The 18,141-nt window shown below is 48.8% G+C and overlaps 2 protein-coding genes across 2 annotated transcripts in view; one reads left to right on the forward strand and one right to left on the reverse strand.

Annotated features, from left to right (window-relative positions):
- The window catches only part of LOC135087026 (exosome complex component 10 homolog), a 36,772-nt gene that overhangs the window by 11,559 nt on the left and 7,072 nt on the right, over positions 1 to 18,141 (forward strand). Inside the window, exons 6-9 of the mRNA XM_063981877.1 lie at positions 536 to 657; positions 2,557 to 2,720; positions 9,125 to 9,305; positions 14,236 to 14,384. Of these exons, the coding sequence (XP_063837947.1) occupies positions 536 to 657; positions 2,557 to 2,720; positions 9,125 to 9,305; positions 14,236 to 14,384 (616 nt within the window). The remainder of the gene's footprint in view (positions 1 to 535; positions 658 to 2,556; positions 2,721 to 9,124; positions 9,306 to 14,235; positions 14,385 to 18,141) is intronic.
- Positions 15,951 to 17,886, reverse strand: LOC135086992 (uncharacterized). Its single transcript, XM_063981844.1, has 4 exons — positions 17,464 to 17,886; positions 17,203 to 17,381; positions 17,013 to 17,111; positions 15,951 to 16,068 (listed from the first exon to the last, which is right to left on the reverse strand). Exons 1-4 carry the CDS (start codon positions 17,530 to 17,532, stop codon positions 15,951 to 15,953), a joined length of 465 nt encoding a protein of 154 aa, XP_063837914.1. The 5' UTR covers positions 17,533 to 17,886.

Below are 18,141 nucleotides of genomic sequence, written 5' to 3' on the forward strand. Positions count from 1 at the left end.
TGGTGTGCCTCTCATTAACATCTTCCCTCTATTCTCTACTGTCGGGGCCACAAATACTAATTAGTTAGGCCCAGAACAGACGGTGAAACGCAACTGCAACTTTGTGATGATTCTGATGAATGAAACTGAAACTGAAAGTTTCAACTGGTCGCGTCATGTGTGGTCTCTCAACGGACGCTATGGCAGAAACTAGATGCAATTCAAAAGTAACTAGCAGTTGCAGTTTCGTTGCAGTTGCGTTTCACCGTCTGTTCTAGGCCTAAGAGACACATCGGATTAGACTCGCTTGTTGTAGTGAGTGATGTCTTTATTGTTTCACAAAGCACCGTTATAAAGTTGATTTGCTAAATAGTAATCAAAATATACCTTACTAAAGTAGTAGTAGTGACGGGCACCACAGGACCGGTCGTCATGGAAATCCTCGGGGGAAGCCTTTGTCCAGCAGTGGACGTCATTTGGCTGATACGAACGACTGAAGTAGTAGAAGTGAAGCAGTAAGACAAGTGACAATGTATTGACGGAGCGTTTCCCGCAGGAATCACGTGCCTCATCCAGATCTCGACGGACGAGGGCGGCGACTTCATCGTGGACGCGCTGGCGGCGCGCGAGCACGTGCACAAGCTCAACGTCATCTTCACGGACCCCACCAAGCTCAAGGTCAGGCACACTAACAGATATCTTTTCTTAAAGGTTTTAAACCTTTGTCCGCTTTGCAATGGAGGGAAGTCGAACCTTAATTTCGAACTCCTATCACAGAATAATAATAAGTACTACGTACAGAAGTTTTACTTCGCGAATTTAAAAAAATGTATGCTCAATGTCATTAACAATATGGTGTAATTTAGCCTGTCTCAAGAGTCAAGCACCATTTTGTTGACAAACGTCAGTGATCGGCACTGCACCGAAGCTATAGGGCTGACTTCGGTAAAATGATGTGACGTGAGGTGCCAAACGGAAAATAGCGGAGGAAATACATGATTTAGCATGAATTTCTCAGTGTCTTACAGGCAACTTAACAGTACATTCTGTGTTTTTATTATTATTTAGGCAGTTAAATACTGCACAGTATTTAGTACACCATTTTCTTTATTTTCTTCCATCATAGACAAGAATACGCGTGCGTGAGTCAATGTTCGCTCGTATGTGAGGCCTTGTCGAATAGTATTCTGTAGGTGGGCTATCGTGCGTGTTTTGTTTTCGATGTAAACTCGCGGAAATGAACAGGCCTGCTCCTATGTTCTTCTGATTAATTTCGTTGCGGGTCCAATGACAGTTTAACTTTCCCCCGGGACAAACTTGACCTTCATTGGTTGGGTTTTTGTGGCGGTCAAGCTGTAGATCCTGGCTACACAGGAGTTGCAGTGGTGGGAACGAGAGGTGGGAATAGTCCCGTAACAGATACTTTACGCCCGTATTCACAAACGATGCTTGCTTAAGTGAAGCAGCAAATCGAACGCACAGCGTTTAATAGAGCTCTGTGATTGGTTCGTGTGTCACCCTGTGCGTCCACGCGCACTGTGAGACCCCATGTTTGTGAATACGGGCGTTAGTGCAATCAGTTAAATGTTAACCTTTAATATGTTTTTTTGATATCGACGCTAAAAACAAACAAAAAATGCAATTTATTTTATGTGAATTCAAAACAATGACGGTCCCTCGACGTCACGAGGTCGGTTTCCTTAGCTTTCTTAATTGCGAATCGGTGAGGGGCGAAATGATGAAAATGCCCCCTGTGCCAATTAGTTGATTGATTGTTGTTGATACTGACAGTGGCATGCATTGTGAAGATCCGTTGGGACGCGTGGACATTGTTGTAAAACTGCTTGATAATGTGCCGAAAGCGAAAGGCGACAATTCGATTTTGTTCAAGTTTTTTTAGTATGGAATAAGAGACAAAGGAGAAGTTGCAACTTCCATAGAAAATTACCCCACGTCCGACAGCTGAGTAAAACGTCTCAAAAGAAAGATAAAAATGCTTGCATATAACACAATTTTTATATCCATAACAAATTCCAAATAGCGATTCAGGTATTTACGACAGTTAGCCAGTAAGGCCCAGAACAGACGGTGAAACGCAACTGCAACTGCTAGTTACTTTTGAGTTGCATCTAAGTTTCTGTCATAGCGTCCGTTGAGAGACCACACATGACGCGACCAGTTTGTAACTTTCAGTTTCAGTTTCATTCATAAGAATCATCAGAAAGGCCCAGAACAGACGGTGAAACGCAACTGCAACGAAACTGCAACTTTCTGATGATTCTGATGAGTGAAACTGAAACTGAAAGTTTCAAACTGGTCGCGTCATGTGTGGTCTCTCAACGGACGCTATGGCAGAAACTTAGATGCAACTCAAAAGTAACTAGCAGTTGCAGTTGCGTTTCACCGTCTGTTCTGGGCCTAAGGATGAGCACCGAAAGAATATTATTATTTCATAATAATTTTCAGCTATTTTTGAGATACTTTTCGTTGCAGTCGGAAGCATTCAGCAAGGGGCATTTTTGCAACTCTTCTTTTAAAGTTTGAGATGTGACTCAACGCTGGGAACTGTTCTTGCAGGTGTTCCACGGCGCGGAGAGCGACGTGCTGTGGCTGCAGCGCGACTTCGGCGTGTACGTGGTGGGGCTGTTCGACACGCACCGCGCCGCGCGTGCGCTCGGCCTGCCGCTGCTGTCGCTCAAGGGGCTCCTGGCGCACTACTGCAACGTGTCCGCCGACAAGAAGTGAGTGCGCACCACACCACCACACTAGCACACCACATGCTCCACACGCCGCGCTCGGCCTGCCGCTGCTGTCGCTCAAGGGGCTCCTGGCGCACTACTGCAACGTGTCCGCCGACAAGAAGTGAGTGCACACCACACCACCACACTAGCACACCACATGCTCGACACGCCGCGCTCGGCCTGCCGCTGCTGTCGCTCAAGGGGCTCCTGGCGCACTACTGCAACGTGTCCGCCGACAAGAAGTGAGTGCACACCACACCACCACACTAGCACACCACATGCTCGACACGCCGCGCTCGGCCTGCCGCTGCTGTCGCTCAAGGGGCTCCTGGCGCACTACTGCAACGTGTCCGCCGACAAGAAGTGAGTGCACACCACACCACCACACCAGCACACCACATGCTCGACACGCCGCGCTCGGCCTGCCGCTGCTGTCGCTCAAGGGGCTGCTGGCGCACTACTGCAACGTGTCCGCCGACAAGAAGTGAGTGCACACCACACCACCACACCAGCACACCACATGCTCGACACGCCGCGCTCGGCCTGCCGCTGCTGTCGCTCAAGGGGCTGCTGGCGCACTACTGCAACGTGTCCGCCGACAAGAAGTGAGTGCACACCACACCACCACACTAGCACACCACATGCTCGACACGCCGCGCTCGGCCTGCCGCTGCTGTCGCTCAAGGGGCTCCTGGCGCACTACTGCAACGTGTCCGCCGACAAGAAGTGAGTGCACACCACACCACCACACTAGCACACCACATGCTCGACACGCCGCGCTCGGCCTGCCGCTGCTGTCGCTCAAGGGGCTCCTGGCGCACTACTGCAACGTGTCCGCCGACAAGAAGTGAGTGCACACCACACCACCACACTAGCACACCACATGCTCGACACGCCGCGCTCGGCCTGCCGCTGCTGTCGCTCAAGGGGCTCCTGGCGCACTACTGCAACGTGTCCGCCGACAAGAAGTGAGTGCACACCACACCACCACACTAGCACACCGCATGCTCGACACGCCGCGCTCGGCCTGCCGCTGCTGTCGCTCAAGGGGCTCCTGGCGCACTACTGCAACGTGTCCGCCGACAAGAAGTGAGTGCACACCACACCACCACACTAGCACACCACATGCTCGACACGCCGCGCTCGGCCTGCCGCTGCTGTCGCTCAAGGGGCTCCTGGCGCACTACTGCAACGTGTCCGCCGACAAGAAGTGAGTGCACACCACACCACCACACTAGCACACCACATGCTCGACACGCCGCGCTCGGCCTGCCGCTGCTGTCGCTCAAGGGGCTCCTGGCGCACTACTGCAACGTGTCCGCCGACAAGAAGTGAGTGCACACCACACCACCACACTAGCACACCACATGCTCGACACGCCGCGCTCGGCCTGCCGCTGCTGTCGCTCAAGGGGCTCCTGGCGCACTACTGCAACGTGTCCGCCGACAAGAAGTGAGTGCACACCACACCACCACACTAGCACACCACATGCTCGACACGCCGCGCTCGGCCTGCCGCTGCTGTCGCTCAAGGGGCTCCTGGCGCACTACTGCAACGTGTCCGCCGACAAGAAGTGAGTGCACACCACACCACCACACTAGCACACCACATGCTCGACACGCCGCGCTCGGCCTGCCGCTGCTGTCGCTCAAGGGGCTCCTGGCGCACTACTGCAACGTGTCCGCCGACAAGAAGTGAGTGCACACCACACCACCACACTAGCACACCACATGCTCGACACGCCGCGCTCGGCCTGCCGCTGCTGTCGCTCAAGGGGCTGCTGGCGCACTACTGCAACGTGTCCGCCGACAAGAAGTGAGTGCACACCATACTAGCACACCACATGCGGGCGGGTCAAGCCTTGTTCGCACTAGTCAAGTAATGAGCCTTTAGGCTGAGTTTCCACCAGAGATGTGCGAGGATTCGTACCGAGGAATGTGTTTGTAAAGAACCAGCAGAATCGCTTTATTTACCGACGGTAACAGAAGCGATTCTGTTGGTTACAAACGCATCCCTCGCTACGCATCCTCGCACATCTCTGGTGGAAACGCAGCCTTAGTAACTGAACTTCGCTACTGACTGTTTAGCTACTGACTGTTTAGCTACTAAATTATTCGCCACTCGACTAAATTACTCGATTAATTCGAACATTGACAGACAGCACACTATGTCAGCCGGTAGTTAGGCCAGCTTCTAATTTGCATGATGAATAACTCGGCACGAAATCGATGCAATGTGCAATGTTACGTTAGTTACTTATTATATTATCGGCCGACAAAAAGTCTATTGTCTGCGGGGATTCTTAACACTGCTTCTCCCTAAGAGTTGCTAAAATGAGCGGTGCGAGGAAGCGTAGCGAATCTGTTTTCACCAGGTAGTATGTATTAGCAAGCGAGCCGTGACATGCGTAGGGGGCTTTTTTCAATTAAGCAAAGAACTAGTCTGTTGCTAGGTAACACGCCCCTCGCACGCATCCCTCGCTAACGTCATCGCCTGTCATCATTAACGTGCTTATCATTTTTGACATGCACAAAATAGTCGCTAAGCCGTTCCACTAGAGCAGCGCTGGACTAAATAATAAATACTCGTATGTGTAATAGGTAAATAGAGAGGTTCCATTGGTGCTCGAAAACGCAGACCTCGCAATGCAGCTTTGCACTTCCTTGGTGATAAACTGATAAAGCAGCCTTTGTAAAAACTTAAGTAAATTTTCATCCTTGAAGAAACAGTTATGCTTTTTACAAATGGTGAATCTGTATAAAAACACAGTAAGATAACAAACCCAATTCATAACAAAACTGAAAATTGAGATTGTTGACACCACCAATTATAAAATATAATACACACTTTTCATGATACTACTCCTAGAAATAAGAACATGGGGAATTGTGCCTTGAAATTAATCGGTGTCAAACTACCCTACTGTTACTTACTCGGTTATATTTTTGCAAACATGTTTCGAGATTGGCGTGCTCCCTACAATTTGTCCGGATTTGCAGTAATAAAACTTCCAAGGTCAGCAGAGGCGGCTCCGAATCGCAACCCGTTGCGTGGCGAAGGGGTCAGTCTCTGCAACAATAATGGCCGTCATTTTGGTATTATTTTGCATGATCAATTTGGGGAGTAACAAAGAGTGCATAGAATAAATCGCGAAGGGGTAGCGGCCCAGTCAGTGCGAGCGCGTCGGGAAGGGAGCATCTCAGGTCCTGTAGTGATTCGTTAGTGTTTTCGTTTCAAATTTAATTTTAAAAGTCGACGATTTTAATTAAGTATACAAAATTAATATTTTCTTTTAGATTCTGTACGGTGTTAACTTTTCACGTGACGCCTTACGTGTTCGGATGTTAAGATGTGGAGGTCTGTAAAGGTTGGTGGTCAGTTGTCAGTTCTCTTTGTTTAATTTGAGGTATCGAATTCACAAGTGAGATGTCGCAATTATTTTTCATTTATTTGTTTATTTAAACATGTGATTTGTCATGCATCGTTTTCAAAAAAGATATTGCAAAAATGCGTTGCTTTGATCTAGATTGTAATTCAGAAGTATATGTTATTAGAGTAGCAAGGTGGGTACAAAATTTCCATACATTTTAGGTGTTTCATCTTGCTACGTTGGCTTAATTTTTTTTTGCTACGCTCTAGATTTCGCGATCCGAACACTAACACTCGCTCTGTTCAACTGAACTGCGCTGCAATCAAGTGCAATCCGTTCACTATATCTTAGTGCGAATTTGACATTGTAACTGATCTAGCGCTGCATGTTTTAAGTTGGTTAGACGACAGAACCTGTGCAGAAGCTGCAGCGAACTTTAATTTTCTTTCCAAAACGGAGCAAGAATTTTGCTTACGATAGCTTCTCTATCCTTTATAACTGTATAGCTTATGGCATGTAACCAGTGTGTAAGAAATAGAAAATAGAGAAGCTTTCTTACGGTGTTAAATATGTGTAAACAAACATTAAATTGGGTATTTTACACCATTTACTATATTATCTACATTTTATTAAAAAACAACATTATTATCATCCTTGTTTTGTCGAATTAGTTAAAAAAATATCGACGACGCGGCATCGGCTTGTGGGCTCATAAAAGCAAGTCAGTTGGTTGGTGGTGTCAACTATAACATATTTCGAAATAATGGTTGATTGCATAAATACAAAGATAACAACTGTCTACAGCATTTTTGCGCACGGGTTATGCATAGCTTATTTTTATTTCTTTAATACCTAGAAATAAGAATAACAACAAAAAATTGTTCTGAATTTGCTTTTATTTGTAAAAAATAGAAAAAATCATATCAATGAATGTATGAAACATGAACATAGAGATGGTTTAATTTGTTGCCAAATATTTTTTTTTCTTTCTTTCTTTCATTCTTTCGTATTATTAAAACATACCAAGCATCCATTTAAGATTCATTCTCACAAGAGAAAATTTAAAATAGAGTCTAAATATTTATTAAAAATGTAAAGTTCTAATTTAATGTCATGTTCCATACAAGATTTTTCTCATAAAAATCTAACCCTATCATGCTTTCAGTTTACTGGCCTTGGTAACGTCGCCTCTCAAATCCCACTATATTTTGATGAAAGTGTGCCCCTTGTTCTTGCGAATAAGCCCCCATAATTATCTATAAATATATCCCAATGAGAATGAGACGTGCATCTTTAGAGACATTTTACTATGAAGATGGAAAATTCAAATCGCTATAAGTCTTTAAAAAGCAAATATTTCCGATTTGTAATCGCACTTTTTTATATAAATTTGCTTATATAATCAGAATACAACAAGTAAAATCCATGCGCAAAAAAAATATTTTTTTTTGTTGACCGGTGTAATATGCGTTTATTGTAGTTTGGTGTATTTAAAGATCCTTACAATGCTTTCTTGAATACAAATCTCCCAATATTCATAATAAATGTCGTTAATTAACTAATTATATGACGATGTCGTTAGACGGTTATAAATTAACCGGTTTAACAACATTCTTTTGTTTACAATTAAAAGAACTGCATTGCGATTGCGAGATGTGCATTTATGTACTTGGACAAGCACTATCCTGTGACAAGGGTCGGTGCCTCGGTGGTCGGTTAGCGCGGAGCCGCGAAGGTTTACATATTTGAATGGCAATTTATATGGATATAATGATTCAGCATCAATGTGTTCATTAAAATTTATTTCACATTTATTTACATAACTGTTTTCTGGTTTTAATACCCCAGTTTGTAAATTTTCTTCATTTTTGTCACCTAGTACATCAGGAATCTTGACAGAAATCTTTCAGCATTAATGTGTTCATTAAAATTTATTTCACATTTATTTACATAACTGTTTTCTGGTTTTAATACCCCAGTTTGTAAATTTTCTTCATTTTTGTCACCTAGTACATCAGGAATCTTGACATTTTGTGAATTTAAACAAACATTATGCTGGTAGTCTTTGTTACTTAAGTCCTCTTCAATACAAGTTGCATCTCTTTGTTTTCGATTGTTACCCTGTACCTATGATGTTTAATTCCTCATCTCGCATTAGTTTGAAATTTTTGATACAATCCAAATGGTGTTTGACTTTCCATCTGCCGTTGGCTTCACCATAAAGTCAAATCTCAACGTCTCCATTTTTCTTGAAATAATTGCAGCGAATGTTAATTTATAATGATATTGTTCGAAATAAAAGCATTTATGCGTTTCTGAAAATAAATAACAGAATTAACATTCAAAGCTCTTATTCCGTCTCATTAACCGATTTAAAACAATATTAACATTTTATCGGTAATTTATAAAATACATCTCCATGACACATGACATGCTCGTGTCACATGACATTTTACTCTTAAAGAAAAAATAAACCAAAGACAACCTCAAAATAGGTTTTCTTTACATGGACAATGTTTTAGAGTTGTTTGAAGGCATGTTTTATTGTGTATCTTACGATAACGGCAGATAGTGTGGTGGCTGAGTTTGTTGCGGCGCTTCTTCTCAGCACTGCCAAATGTTGGTCTCGAAGCGTTGGTAGGGTTATGAAGTTATGAGACAAGGCTCTTGATATTTTTTGTTAATATTTTTATTTTTAGTTTGACGGTTTGTGAGTACCTACTATTTAGGGCGGATTCGACTAAACAAGAGTAAATATTAATCTCATGGTGCGTCCACACTGGGCGAACGTGCTCGCACGGCACGCTGGTCATTCTGCTCACTCTGCTCTTGAGTGAGCAGGATGTTGTGTTTGCCACGCGAGCCCATTCGCCCAGTCTGGACGCACCATCAGAATAAACTTGTCATTTTGACCATCTCAGTGTGGCAGTTATACCAGGAGTTATTCTCGGATAAAAGTTTGGTCGATTCGGGCCTTAAATAGTCTATGCAAATATAAAAAATGGATTTTAAACGTGTGGTTTTCGGCGGGCAGGTTCCAGCTAGCCGACTGGCGCATCCGGCCGCTGCCGGCGGAGCTGGTGGCGTACGCGCGCGGCGACACGCACTACCTGCTGTACGTGGCGCGCCGCCTGCGCCGCGAGCTGTGCGCGCGCGCCGCCTCGCCGCGCCTGCTGCTGGCCGTGCTCGACGCCTCCCGCCAGCTGTGCGGCGCGGTCAGTACACACGCACAGGAGCCACACCACACGCGCCGCCTGCTGTACTGGCGCGCCTGCTGCTGGCCGTGCTCGACGCCTCCCGCCAGCTGTGCGGCGCGGTCAGTACACACGCACAGGAGCCACACCACACGCGCCGCCTGCTGTACTGGCGCGCCTGCTGCTGGCCGTGCTCGACGCCTCCCGCCAGCTGTGCGGCGCGGTCAGTACACACGCACAGGAGCCACACCACACGCGCCGCCTGCTGTACTGGCGCGCCTGCTGCTGGCCGTGCTCGACGCCTCCCGCCAGCTGTGCGGCGCGGTCAGTACACACGCACAGGAGCCACACCACACGCGCCGCCTGCTGTACTGGCGCGCCTGCTGCTGGCCGTGCTCGACGCCTCCCGCCAGCTGTGCGGCGCGGTCAGTACACACGCACAGGAGCCACACCACACGCGCCGCCTGCTGTACTGGCGCGCCTGCTGCTGGCCGTGCTCGACGCCTCCCGCCAGCTGTGCGGCGCGGTCAGTACACACGCACAGGAGCCACACCACACGCGCCGCCTGCTGTACTGGCGCGCCTGCTGCTGGCCGTGCTCGACGCCTCCCGCCAGCTGTGCGGCGCGGTCAGTACACACGCACAGGAGCCACACCACACGCGCCGCCTGCTGTACTGGCGCGCCTGCTGCTGGCCGTGCTCGACGCCTCCCGCCAGCTGTGCGGCGCGGTCAGTACACACGCACAGGAGCCACACCACACGCGCCGCCTGCTGTACTGGCGCGCCTGCTGCTGGCCGTGCTCGACGCCTCCCGCCAGCTGTGCGGCGCGGTCAGTACACACGCACAGGAGCCACACCACACGCGCCGCCTGCTGTACTGGCGCGCCTGCTGCTGGCCGTGCTCGACGCCTCCCGCCAGCTGTGCGGCGCGGTCAGTACACACGCACAGGAGCCACACCACACTCGCCGCCTGCTGTACTGGCGCGCCTGCTGCTGGCCGTGCTCGACGCCTCCCGCCAGCTGTGCGGCGCGGTCAGTACACACGCACAGGAGCCACACCACACGCGCCGCCTGCTGTACTGGCGCGCCTGCTGCTGGCCGTGCTCGACGCCTCCCGCCAGCTGTGCGGCGCGGTCAGTACACACGCACAGGAGCCACACCACACGCGCCGCCTGCTGTACTGGCGCGCCTGCTGCTGGCCGTGCTCGACGCCTCCCGCCAGCTGTGCGGCGCGGTCAGTACACACGCACAGGAGCCACACCACACGCGCCGCCTGCTGTACTGGCGCGCCTGCTGCTGGCCGTGCTCGACGCCTCCCGCCAGCTGTGCGGCGCGGTCAGTACACACGCACAGGAGCCACACCACACGCGCCGCCTGCTGTACTGGCGCGCCTGCTGCTGGCCGTGCTCGACGCCTCCCGCCAGCTGTGCGGCGCGGTCAGTACACACGCACAGGAGCCACACCACACGCGCCGCCTGCTGTACTGGCGCGCCTGCTGCTGGCCGTGCTCGACGCCTCCCGCCAGCTGTGCGGCGCGGTCAGTACACACGCACAGGAGCCACACCACACGCGCCGCCTGCTGTACTGGCGCGCCTGCTGCTGGCCGTGCTCGACGCCTCCCGCCAGCTGTGCGGCGCGGTCAGTACACACGCACAGGAGCCACACCACACGCGCCGCCTGCTGTACTGGCGCGCCTGCTGCTGGCCGTGCTCGACGCCTCCCGCCAGCTGTGCGGCGCGGTCAGTACACACGCACAGGAGCCACACCACACGCGCCGCCTGCTGTACTGGCGCGCCTGCTGCTGGCCGTGCTCGACGCCTCCCGCCAGCTGTGCGGCGCGGTCAGTACACACGCACAGGAGCCACACCACACGCGCCGCCTGCTGTACTGGCGCGCCTGCTGCTGGCCGTGCTCGACGCCTCCCGCCAGCTGTGCGGCGCGGTCAGTACACACGCACAGGAGCCACACCACACGCGCCGCCTGCTGTACTGGCGCGCCTGCTGCTGGCCGTGCTCGACGCCTCCCGCCAGCTGTGCGGCGCGGTCAGTACACACGCACAGGAGCCACACCACACGCGCCGCCTGCTGTACTGGCGCGCCTGCTGCTGGCCGTGCTCGACGCCTCCCGCCAGCTGTGCGGCGCGGTCAGTACACACGCACAGGAGCCACACCACACGCGCCGCCTGCTGTACTGGCGCGCCTGCTGCTGGCCGTGCTCGACGCCTCCCGCCAGCTGTGCGGCGCGGTCAGTACACACGCACAGGAGCCACACCACACGCGCCGCCTGCTGTACTGGCGCGCCTGCTGCTGGCCGTGCTCGACGCCTCCCGCCAGCTGTGCGGCGCGGTCAGTACACACGCACAGGAGCCACACCACACGCGCCGCCTGCTGTACTGGCGCGCCTGCTGCTGGCCGTGCTCGACGCCTCCCGCCAGCTGTGCGGCGCGGTCAGTACACACGTTACGTGCGCTCACGCTCGTTCTAAAATAAGCCGATTATTTGATTCCCGAGAAGTCGTTGAAGAGGAATTACTTAATGAGTGTCAAAAAAGATGGAATACGTCAATCAAAGGACGTCACTTATATAAATTCTTCCCGAATGTACGCGAACGTCTAACTAGGCGATGGTTAGAAATCGACCATTGCTCGTCGCAGTTCCTCACGGGGCATGGCAACTTTAAACATAAACTTCACGAATTCAAACTAGTTCTAGTCTCCTTTTTGCGAGTGTTCCACTGATGAAGTCAGTCATGAGCAGTCTGCCCACCATATCTTGTGGGAGTGTGATCTTTGGAAACATGAACGTAATATAATGCTTAATTCAATACAACATACATCTGTTTCCGCAATTTATTACACCGATCTTGTCGTGACAAAGAAAAATTTGGGAACGAGAGGTAGGAATAGTCCTGTACATGAGCTCACACACAGCACACTACATTTTTGCTTTAAGTGACCGACCACTATGAACATCATTGACCAACGCGAAACTACGATATTAACAAAAAGTATGTTTGACCATGTCCCTCGAATTTCACTATAAATGTGCAGCTTACGCGAACTTCTTGAGAGAATTTGAAGTGGTGTTGCTTTTCATTTATTTTACTTACCAACACCTAATCTTGGTTGAATATATATTTTTTTTATTATGAGTACTGCAATTTGGCAATCTTAGTTAACACAATAAGCCATTCAGATGAGGTATCTTGATCGTGTCTTGTCTTGTCAGCAAAGGAAATTCCTATAAATCTCACTGTAAGTGTAGGGACACTATCGCCCGTTTCCCATATTCAATCCTTGTCCAAATCCGGATTACAACTGTCAAATTTAATTCAGATTTAGATTATATTTCCAAAATTTTCGATGCATTTACACTTTAATATTGTTTAAATAGTCTTATAAACAATATAAAAATGTAAAAACATCAAAAACCACAGATATTTTGGCCAAAAACATATTAAAATTTGACAGTTGACTATCCAAATCCGTATAATTTGGAGGATTGAATATAGAAATCCAGCATATGTCGTTTCAATCTGGAGTGTGTGATACTTCCTGTGCCTACCAGTTTCGATGCCAGTTCATTGACTGTTGAATAATTGACAATTTATTAAAAAATACAAAACTGTCAAACATGATGCTTCACTTTCCCGCCGAGAAGTTCAAGTTGCAGTTGATTCGTCAGCCGCAATTTGCAGCGCGGACGTCGCGTGAGCGTGTGTGTGTTTGTCTTGCTGTTCCATCTTTTAGGTTGCATAAAATAGGTAATTCATTCTTAGGGAAATGTTTTACCATATTTAACGAAATACCACACAACCTTGTCGAATTGCCAATAAACAAATGTAAGATACATATAAAAATACAAGGTTCGAGACTATATTGATGACAAGGATGCGTGGTCAGTTCAGTCTGCACATAATTATCTGGGGGCACGGCAGTGCCCCCACCAAGTCGAGCAAAAAAGCGGCACGGCCGTACCATCCTTTTCTCGAAGCAATTCAGGCCATTTTCGACCGCCTGTAACTTCGTTGTGGATAAAACTAGAAGGCTGAATTTTCATTAGCTATGCAGGCATTGTAAAGACACGGTATATTTAAAATTTCATTCAATTTGAACCAGTAGTTTAAGAATTATAACGGGTCAAAGTTACTTAATTTTGTCACTCACTGACTGACTCACTGACTCACCGATCATCAAAACTCTAAGGCACTTCTAGCAGACCTAGAAGCTTCAAATTTGGAATATAAGTAGTGTTTGGTGTATGAATCAAGGAAAAACTAAAATATTTGGGGGCACGGTAGCGCAACCGCCAAGTCGAGTAAAATTTTTCAATTTCGGTCCAGTTTTCTAGATACATAACTGCTGTCTACAAAATACAAAAAGAAATGAGATCCCATCAAAAACAATACTTGTCAAAAAAACCAAAGCTCGCAACTCAGTTGTTCTACGGTAAAAAGTTGTGAGATCCATGTAATACCAAGTCCAGGCCAGGAAATCTTTAACGTTTTACATAAATATATTGACTTGGCCATCGCATGAAAACACGTGTAAATTAAATTATTTAGTGCGATGGCCAAGTCAATATATTTATGTAAAACGTTAAAGATTTCCTGGCCTGGACTTGGTATTACATGGATCTCACAACTTTTTACCGTAGAACAACTGAGTTGCGAGACTTGGTTTTTTTGACAAGTATTGTTTTTGATGGGATTTGATGTACTTGAATTTGGTTATTCATACCGTTAGAATTCTGGCAATTAGTGGTGACTGAGTTTTTTCTCAGCACTTGCCATAAATGTTTGTATCGAAGCGCTGGTAGGGCCCAAAAGATAAGGAGACATGTAAAGCGCATAAGGGCTACCTTTTCTTTTTTATTATTTACTATATATTTTGACGTTCATAAGTGCCACTTGTGGTCTAAACTGAATAAATATTTTTGATTTTGTGTCCGCAGACGTACAACAAGGAGGCGGTGCGCGACGACAGCCACCTGGCGCTGTACGTGCGCTCGCGCAAGAAGTTCAACTCGCAGCAGATGGCGGCGCTGCAGCTGCTGTACAAGTGGCGCGACGCGCACGCGCGCGAGCTCGACGAGAGCACGACGTGAGTGTGAACACATTATAAACTACTTTTGACCTGAGGCCTGAGTGTAAGTTTACATCAAATTTCAAAAAATGTATGAAAATTTTAGTTTTTTATTATTTCCCGCCAGGGGCGCTGTACAATCCGTCATACATTTAATGTCATTTTTTAATGCGCTCACTAGTGAGCGCGTTTGATTTAAATTCACACTAGACCCTCAGAAGTTTCCCGAGAGATCCGGTTTCTACCATGGCGAAGCGGAACGGGGAAGAGAGGAGATGTGTTGGGTGTACTCATTATTCTATAGCTCCGTGTATTTTGTAAATAAATATAGTCTGAACGATTTTTCTAAGTGTATTTCGAGTTTATCTTGTATTTCTAACGGTGTACTCTATGTGACATTGTTGGCAAGCTCCTAAGTGACTTCTTAGTGTAAAAAACAGGAAACACAAATTAAGTGACTTTGACTTATCGTAAACCAGTGACCTTTGAATTCGTTTTTATTTACTATTGTGATAATCACTATAAAATGTCTCCCAAAAATAAATTTTGCGGTGGTTGTTTACAAAAAATAGAGGACAAACGTAGATGCTTGATGTGCATGGCGTGTAAGAAACATTACGACCTGGTGTGCGCCGGTGTCAGTGAACAGCGGTTCCACGGGACGCTTGTCGGCGAGCACAGGGACCGGTGGCGGTGCGTCGCCTGCGTCAGCGCGCAGCCTAAGCGCGACAACACAAACACGCCGGTCCGGGCCGCCGTCGACGGCGTCACGGTGAGGAGGGGCGCCAACACAGTGAGCCCCGTCAGCCTGGACGTGTCCATGCTGGAGCGGCCGCCGCTGGACGACACCGCGCACAACTTGACCGTGGAGTTGCCGGACTTCCACGCGCTGGTCCTCGAGTTGAGGCAGTTCCGAGAGGAGGTGCGGGAGGAGATGAGGCAGCTCCGCGAGGAGGTGCGTGAGGAGCTGAGGGCTGTGTGCGCCCGGACCGATGCCGTGTGCGACGAGGTGCGGAAGCTGACGGGCCGGGTGACCCGCTGCGAGGACAGGGTCGGAGCCGTCGAGCAGCGCCTGCACGCCATCAACCTCGCCGTGCAGAGCGGCGCCACGGCCGGGACGGCGCGGATGGACGCGCTCGAGCAGCGGCTGGAGGCCGGGGCGGCGCCCGGGCCGGAGGCGAGCGAGCAGCTGGAGCGCACCGTGGCCGAGCTCAGGCTCGAGCTCAACGAGCGGGACCAGGAGGCCCTGCTCGCGGACCTGGAGATCGGCCACCTCCCGGAGGAGAAGGGGGAGAGCGTCGGGCACAGCGTCGCGGTGCTGGCCAGCCGGCTGGGCGTGGCGCTGGACGAGCGGGACGTGGTGTTCGCGGAGCGCGTGGGCGCGCCGCCGGCCGAGGCGGGCGGGCGCGCGCGGCGCGTGGTGGTGCGGCTGGCGCGGCGCCGCCTGCGCGACGAGCTGCTGCAGGCCGCGCGCGTGCGTCGGGGCCTGGTCGGTGAGGGCGGCACGCGGGTCTTCATTAATGAGCGCTTGACCCGGCCGAACCGCCAACTCTTCCACCGGGTGCGGGATGAGTGTCGTAGGCTTCAATGGAAATACTCCCGGACGAGGCGTGGTGGGATGTGGTGGATGGACTGCTTGCTTCTCAGGACCAGGGCATGGTGTCCGCCCTCATATTGCTTGATTTCTCTCGCGCTTTCGATTCTATAAACATACCATTGCTATTGTCAAAACTCAGCTATTACGGCCTCGAGGCCGGAGCTGTGAGGTGGTTCCACAGCTACCTGACCAATAGGAAACAATATGTCGAACTGAAGCTGAGGGACGGGTCAGTGTTGCAGTCAAGTCCGAGGTCAGTCACAAGAGGGGTACCCCAGGGATCTATATTAGGCCCTATTTTGTACATTTTGTACAGTGCCGACATCACGGAACATATTGCACATTGCCAATATCAGTTGTATGCAGATGACCTGCAACTGTTCCTTTCGTTTCGGCCAGACGACCACGCATGTGCTATTAACATGCTTAACATGGAGCTGAAGGGTGTGTCTGACTGGTATACGGATAATTGTCTTGTTCTGAATCCCAAAAAGTCTAAACTGATGCTGATAGGTACTCCTAAAAATATTTCTAAATTGGATAATGTCACACTGGGAGTGGAACTGAATGGCGAAATAATAGAGAGAGTCACAGAGGTCAGAAACCTGGGTTTAGTGTTCGATAGCAAATTGAGATTCGAGAGCCATATCATTGAATGTGTCAAAAACTGTTTCTACAGACTGAAACTGTTGTACAGAGTAAGACCATACTTAAGCATAGAACTCAGGCAGACATTATGTGAATCACTTATCCTATCAAAACTTAATTATTGTGACACAGTTTATGGCCCTTGTCTACTGGGTAGATCATCCAGGCTCTTGCAAAGGGTGCAGAATGCATGCGCGCGCTTCTGTTTCCATATCCCACCTAGGTCACACGTGACCCCATTCCTGAATGCAGCCAATCAGTTAAAGATGGCAGCGCGCCGTAGGCTGCACCTGGCAACCATGCTCTTCGGAATTATCACAGCCTCACGGCCTGGGTATCTATCAGACAGGCTCATGAGGTCTCAGGAGCGTTGCGGTCATAAGAAGCGTTCTTGTACTAACATCTTTCTAACTCCTAGACATCGGACGTCTGCCTTTCGCGGGTCGTTCAAATTCGCCGCTTCTCGCTGCTGGAATGACTTGCCCCCGCCGCTGCGCGCACTGAAAGTTAAAAATACATTTAAGGTTAAAGTAAAGAGTCATTTATTATCATTACAAAAGGCCGATGAGGGGCAGACATATCATCACTTACCTCTCGGATCTGCGCGGCGCCTGAGGGGGGCATAGATGTACTGGCCCGCCTCTGGATTCGTGCTCTTTTTCTTTTTCCGTGTCTGCGGATTCCTTCTTTCCCATATGCTGCCTGTAAGCACACGGGGGTGGCTCGATCAAATTCACGGCTATTCGTTGCTTGCCCCACCGTTTAGTGCACTGAAAGTTACAAACACGCTTAAGGTTCAAGTGACAGTGGTTAACATGGCAAAGAGACAGGGACGTATTTTATTTTATTTACCTTCCGGAACTGTGGGCAGCTGAGGGTGGATTGATGCGCCGGCCAGTCCGTGGAGTTTCCAAAACTCATGCTGTGCCCTCGTTTGTGCTGTCGCCGCCATGGCGGAATACGTAACTCGCGACAGCCGTGTAGAAGGCATGTCAGTCTCACAGGTTCTTGGTGCGTGGAGAGTGGCGGGTCATTATGCGTCTTGTTCTCACTAGGTACGTGGCAACACGTGGAAATAACGTTTCTCAAAGACGGACGTGATGAATAGATGACGGGGGAGCGATGAGCGAATGGCAGAGCGTCGTATTGTAACTTGACAGATAGTTACCCGGAAATAAAAATGTAAATGTCACAGACCAAATGGAAGAATTCTGTGCACAGCTGATAATGCAATGGCTATAGATGCAACTATTTGTTTGTATGTTTTACTTTAAGGTTATGTTCCGTTTTTATTTTATTAATTTATTAATTTTGACATTTAATTTCAAATTTTATTTCATTATTATTAATTAATATTGTTTTAATTTAAATTGATTTAATTTTTTATTATTATTTCTTTTTTTTGTTTGTGACACTGACATTGAATCTTTATTGTTTATTATGTTGTACGCTTTGGAGCTCATTATTATTATTGTTTTATTTTATTTTTTATTTTTTTTATTTTTTTTCGTTCTATTGATTAGTTTTATA

This window comes from Ostrinia nubilalis, chromosome Z, assembly GCF_963855985.1.
Source record: "Ostrinia nubilalis chromosome Z, ilOstNubi1.1, whole genome shotgun sequence".
NCBI lineage: Eukaryota > Metazoa > Arthropoda > Insecta > Lepidoptera > Crambidae > Ostrinia > Ostrinia nubilalis.